General features: G+C 45.0%; 1 protein-coding gene across 1 annotated transcript in view; it reads left to right on the top strand.

Moving 5' to 3' along the window:
* The first annotated feature begins 2,754 nt into the window (after window positions 1–2,754).
* Window positions 2,755–6,222, top strand: part of Mrpl35 (mitochondrial ribosomal protein L35) — a 12,301-nt gene continuing 8,833 nt past the window's right edge. The window contains exon 1 of the mRNA XM_013035511.1: window positions 2,755–2,830. Coding sequence (XP_012890965.1) covers window positions 2,788–2,830 — 43 coding nt within the window. The 5' untranslated portion in view covers window positions 2,755–2,787. The remainder of the gene's footprint in view (window positions 2,831–6,222) is intronic.

Genomic DNA, 6,222 nt, shown 5'->3' with positions numbered 1-6,222 from the left:
GCACCGGAAGGACAGCCAACGCCAATGCGCACGCGCAGCCCTCTTATCGTCCGGATAGTGCTAGTCTGAAAGGGTAGGTCCCGCCCTGGCTGCGGAATCGATCATTCTCCTTCCGGGTCGCGGTCGGGCTTCCGGTCCGTGGCCCGAACCCGGGGTTACTAGGTGAACTGCACTTGAGCGTGGGGGAGAGAGGAGCTGCTGGCTTGGGAAATTTCGTCTTCAACCTCACGTTCAAAGTCGGCGAAGGGAACTTTTAGGAGAACTCAAGCGAGAAGGCTTCTCACGTCGGGATATGTTGTAGGAAATAGTAACTTGGCTAAGTTACCCCTTTGCTCGTTTTTCCCTGGCTCAGCTGGTTGCTGGAGACTGAGCGCCAGAGCTTGTCATTCATGGAACTAATGGAGCACCGACAGAAACCCAGGCTCTGTGGACTCCACGGCTTCCACTCCTTCCAGATTAAACCAGATGGCTTTCTCCGTACTTTTTTTTTTTTGAAAGATAGTTTTTGCAAAGGAGGGGGTAACCATGCTCGATAGGAAATGTACTCCTTATCTTACTCGTGTGATTAACCCTTCTGTACAGTTTTTTGTTTGTTTGTTTGTTTTTGGGTCGGTTGTGGGGCCTGAACTCTGGGCCTGGGCGCTGTCCCTCAGCTCTTCAGCTCAAGGCTAGCGCTCTACCACTTGAGCTACAGCGCCACTTCCGTTTTTTTTTCTGCTTATGTGGTGCTGAGGAATCGAACGCAGGGTCTCAATGCATGTGAGGCAAGCGCTCTACCACTGAGCCACCTTCCCAGCCCTGTACAGTATTTCTGTAATAAAAAAGCATATATAAAAAAGACTTTTAAAAAAAGGATAGTTTTTCCCCCGCCTGTGAGAGGATTTGGAGCATAAGAACAGTCATTGCAGAAACTCATTATAAATTCACCACTGAATCAATAAACATTTTAAATATTAATCATGCATTAGTACTCTGCGATCGAGTCCAGTATAACAATATTGTTAGTATCCTATAATTAAATAGTTGGTATGTTTTCTGCTTGTAAAGTACTTTCAAGTCCTAACTAGGTAATTTATTACGATGTGCTATTCTCTCCATAGAATATCTCCTTTGTAAAACGGAAAAATAACCTAAAATCACTTATGTGGGAGTATGTTCATTGCTTTTCAACGTACTTTAGAATTACTTGACAATCTTATTTAATATCTATCAACAGCTTCTACAATAGTTTTTTTGTTTTGGTTTTTAGTCAGTCATGGGACTTGAACTCAGCTCTTCTGCTCAAGGCTAGTGCTTTACCACTTGAGCCACAGCACCTCTTCCGGTTTTCTGGTGATTAATTGGAAATAAAGAGTTTCACGGACTTTCCTGCCCGGGCTGGCTTTGAACCGCGATCCTCAGATCTCAGCCTCCTGAGTAGCTAGAATTACAGGCGTAGGGTGCCAGTGCCGGGCTTAGTCTCCTAGCCACATATTCAGCTTATTTTGGTTTGTATTTTGTTTTTGAGATAGGGTCTAACTGTCCTTTAACTCAGTATCTTCTTGTCTCTACTTCTAAGTAGCTGGGATTACAGACATATATCACCACACGTCTTCATTTTTCTTTTTAAGTATGTACTGTTAGTGTTATGCTCACCTTTGGTCCTCAGCTCCACCCAGACCTGGGCCCCCCTCCTATCCTGGAGTTCCCTCCATACAGTTGGCCCCTCACTCTCTCTGCCCAGACCCACCTGAACTCCCATCTACCTCACTTCCTATCCCTCAGCCCCTCCTGCTATCTGGATGATAACAGAGGCCATGTGCTCCCTCTAATAAACCTTATAATAATCTTTCTCCTGTGCCTGCCTCTGAGTGGTCCCCTGGGATGGATGTGTCTGATCTTTCATGTACTATGCTTAGGGATGTATTTCTGTGGTGAATAGCTGGCTCCACACTCAAGAGGCACCCTGGATTCAGTACCCAGCACTAAAAATGAAACAAACAAAAAAAAAAAAAACTGTGTGCATACAATAGCCTTAGAATACTTATATTAATTTTAGTTGGCATGAAGCGGTTTTTTTTTCTCCAAAAGGACTTTAAATATTGCGATATCCCCCATTTATTTATCCTAATGTCTTCCAGGTCTTTTTGTGCAAGATAACAAAAATGAACTTCATAAAAAGAGCAAGAAGTTGTTTCAATTATGTGATGTGCTTTAAATAAAATTTTCATTTTACAAACTCAGAACATTTTTGAGAAGCCAAGCTCTGCAACTGACACCCAGTAATCTCAAGTTATTCTCCTGGTTAAGACAGAAGCTCACTTGAGACCAATCGTTCCAAGCAATAGAGGTGACCTCATCGTATAAAAAGAAATTAAAAAAAAATTGGGGTGGGGTGGGAGGGTAGAGGGCTGGGAACATGGCTTAGTAAAGTGCTTGCCTAGCATGCATGAAGACACGGGTTCGATTCCCCAGCACCACATAAACAGAAAAGGCTAGAAGTGGCACTGTGGCTCAAGTGGTAGAGTGCTAGCCTTGAACAAAAGAAGCTCAGGGACAGCGCCCAAGCCCTGAGTTCAAGCCTCAGGATTGGCAAAGAGAAACAAAGAAAGAAAGAAAGAAAAGAGAGGAAGGAAGGAAGAGACAGACATTCCGGGGACCACAATACGCTGTTTAAGGACAGTAGGCCTTCAATAGACATGGGGTTGGCCACGCCTGGTTTCCGCGCCCTTTGTGCTCCTTCCGCCGGCTGGCGGCTCCTTCCGGGCTGCCGCGTCCCCGGCGGCCGCCGTAGGCGAGCGTGCTGTCATGGCCGCCTCCGTCCTCGCGGGCGCGCGGAGAGCTGCTTCAGGTCAGTGGGGAGCGACTGTTCCATGTGTGAACTGGCCCTCGTGGGGCGGGCGTTTAGTCTGGAGGTTAACAGGAAAAGCAGGGTCGTCATTGCAGGTTATGGCTGCTCAGAGTTTTCTCCGGGGCGGCCGCCATCTAGCCTCGGTCCCGGCCCGGCGCCGGCGGAGCTCCGTGCTCCGCGATCCGCCCTGGGTCCCGCGGCCCTCCCTGGCTTGCCTCGGCCCTCCCTGGCTTTCCTGCTCTCCCCTGGCTTCCTGCAACCCTCCCTCGCTTGCCGCTGGCTTTCCTGCTCCTGCTTCTCCGGAGAATGGACCCGAGTAACCGGCTGAAAGCGCGTCGCCGGGGGTAACACAAAACTCCACCTTTTGAATTTAAGAGAGTAGGACCTTGACCTTGAAGGATTAATGTATGTGTATGTGAAGGGTGTGTGTGTGTGTGTTTCTTTTTGAATGTCCATTAACTTAACTTGATTTTGATTCTACAGTTGTAAAGTGAAGATGGTACCACCTACCAGGTGAATAAATGAACTCAAGTGTGCAAGGCATCCTGTGTGTGATGCCTGCCAAGTACACAGCTTGTATAGCCATCAGGGATTGTGGCTCAACGTGTCTTGAACTATAATTCTCAATACGCGGTGGGCAGATTGAGCGTGCCCGTGTTCTGGTACTTGAACTGGAGCACTGGCCTGGGCACTGCCCCTGAGTTCTTTTGCTCAAGGCTAGCCCTTCACCAGTTGAGCCATACCTCCACTTCTGGTGGGGCTTTTTTTGTGGTTAATTGGAGATAAGAATCTCAAAGACTTTACTGCCTCAGCTAGCTTCAGATCTCACCCTCCAGAGTAGCTAGGATTACAAGCATGAGCCACCAGCGCCCTGCTTTAAATGGTTGGTTATTTATTTAGACTAGGCCGTCATCTCAGTATCTGACACTTTTGTTCATTGCCTGGCGCTCTACCGCCTGAGCCATGCCTCCTATCCCTTGAATTATTTCTTGATACAGGGGTGAAGGCAGGACTTGTAGCAAAAGTTAAAAATCATTTAAATGTGATGAAAGTATCAGCAAGTTAGTCTCACTCAAAACATTAGTTAGGATATAATTATGTGGGATAAAAATGGGAGATCAAGAAGAAACAAGGCAACTATAAAAATGTCGAGGTGTTAGAGAAAAGCTTTTTTTTTAAAACATGGATTATGTTTTGAGTATGTATGAAGTGTAACTGTTAAGAAAAACATACATGAACAGTTTTAACAACTCTGCTAAAGCAAACATTTGTATAACTAATATTAGGTTAAAACAAGTCCTTTCTCCACCCCTGTGAGTTTCCTCAAATCAAAATTACCTTTTCCCAAACATAATTTCTCTGAATTTTTAGACTTCATACTTAATTATTACCTTGATTATTTTTCTTGTAGTAACTTTAGCATTCATATGTGCATCCCTCAGCATACTGCTATTTTTGTCTGGTTTGGGACTTTTATTACTAGAACTGAAATCAAATAGTTTGTGCTGTAGTGTCCGGCTTCTTTTACTTTATAAGATTTATTAATTTTGTATGTAGCTGTAATGTCTGCTTTTCTCCCCCCATACCCCTTCTTGGACTTAACTTTAGGACCTTGAGCTCTCGCTTGCTTTTTGTTTCAAAGCTGGAGTTCTTATTTGTATTTTTAATTACATTATCTTTATGTAGTTGTACAACAGAGCTGCCATTTAACAAAGCAGTTTAGTATGAATACAGTGCATCTTGATCAGTATCACCCCTTTCATCTTTCTCATCATCCCTCCCAACCCATCCTTGAAGCAGGAGTTCAATCCCTTGAGGACACCTTCACTTCTAGCTTTTTGCTGGTCAGTTGGAGATACGTCTTACCCAATGGACAGTAAAAGACTAATAATTACACCTGGACATAATTGATTAAACAGCAAACTAAACATTCACACAGAATAAAGGAGGATTTTCTTTTTTCTCTCTCTTTTTCCCCAGTCTTAGGGCTTGAACAAAGGGCCTGGGCACTGTCCCTGAGCCTCTTTGTGTTCAAGGTGAGCACTCTACCTCTTGAGCCATAGGCACTCTACCTCTTGAGCCATAGCCCTAGTTCTGGCTTTTTCTGTGATTGTGGTACTGAGGAATTGAACCCAGGGCTTCATGCATGCTAGGCAAGCACTCTACTACTAGGCCATATTCACAGCCCAAAAGGAGGATTTTCTTAGGATCACAAGGGCTCAATAGCTGTGTGTTAAGATTATATAAAATGATGCTTATTGAATTCCAAGAACCAGAAGTAAGAGGTCTTTTATTATACTGTTTGTGTTTTTTTTTCTCCTTTTTTAAAAAATTTATTCCCTTCTGTCACTTTTTTTTTTTTTTGGTCTGGTCATGGGGCCTGAACTCTGGGCCTGGACACTGTCCCTCAGCTCTTCAGCTCAAGGCTAGCGCTCTACCACTTGAGCCACAGCGCCACTTCCGTTTTTTTTTTCTTTTCTGCTTATGTGGTACTGAGGAATCAAACCCAGGGCCTCATGCATGCAAGGCAAGCGCTCTGCCACTGAGCCACCTTCCCAGTCCACTTTTTTATTCTGTACTCTTTGTCGTGTATATAAGTATCTGAGATAGAGTACTTGCCTAGCATTCATAGAGCCCTGGGTTCTATTCCTCAGCACCACATACACAGAAAAAGCCAAAAGTAGTACTGTGGCTCAAGTGGTAAGAGTGCCAGCCTTGAGCAAAAGAGGCTCAAGGACAGTGCCCAGGCCCTGAGTTCAAAGAGTATCTGATTTGGGAAAAGGAAGGGGAAGCACAGAAGAGGGACAAAGAGTAAACCAATTCAGCAGTGAAATCCACTAGACACTATGTTGGAAAGGAACTATACAACTTTGGGGGGAGGGAAAGTTGGGAGAGGAAAAGCTGGGAGAAAATGAGGGAGGGAGTGACACTGTTCAAAAGGAACTGTACTCATTACCTCAATCATGTAACTATAACCCCTCTGTTCATCAACTTTACAATTTTTTTTTTAAGGCTTTGAGGTTTTTGGTGGGATTTTTGTTGTTGTTTTGTTTTGTTTTTTGGTCGGTTGTGGGTCTTGAAGTCGGCCTGGGCGCTGTCTCTTCAGCTCAAGGCTAGCACTCTACCACTTGAGGCACAGCGCCACTTCCGGTTTTCTAGTGGTTTTGGTTTATTGGAGATAAGAGTCTCACAGACATTCCTGCCCGGGCTGGCTTTGAACCATGATCCTCAATCTCAGCCTCCTGAGTAGCTAGGATTATAGGCATGAGCCACCAGGGCCTAGCTTGTGTTTGTTTGGTGGTAGTCGTGGGGTGTGGTGGTGGTGGTGGTGTGTGAGTGTGTGTGTGTGTGTGTGTGTGTGTGTGTGTGTGTGTCCATCCCTGAGCTTTTTT

This window comes from Dipodomys ordii, unplaced genomic scaffold, assembly GCF_000151885.1.
Source record: "Dipodomys ordii isolate 6190 unplaced genomic scaffold, Dord_2.0 Scaffold214, whole genome shotgun sequence".
In the NCBI taxonomy this organism is placed as follows: Eukaryota; Metazoa; Chordata; class Mammalia; order Rodentia; family Heteromyidae; genus Dipodomys; species Dipodomys ordii.
The sequence above is the reverse complement of the archived record's forward strand: the minus strand, read 5'-3'. Positions and strand labels throughout refer to the sequence as shown.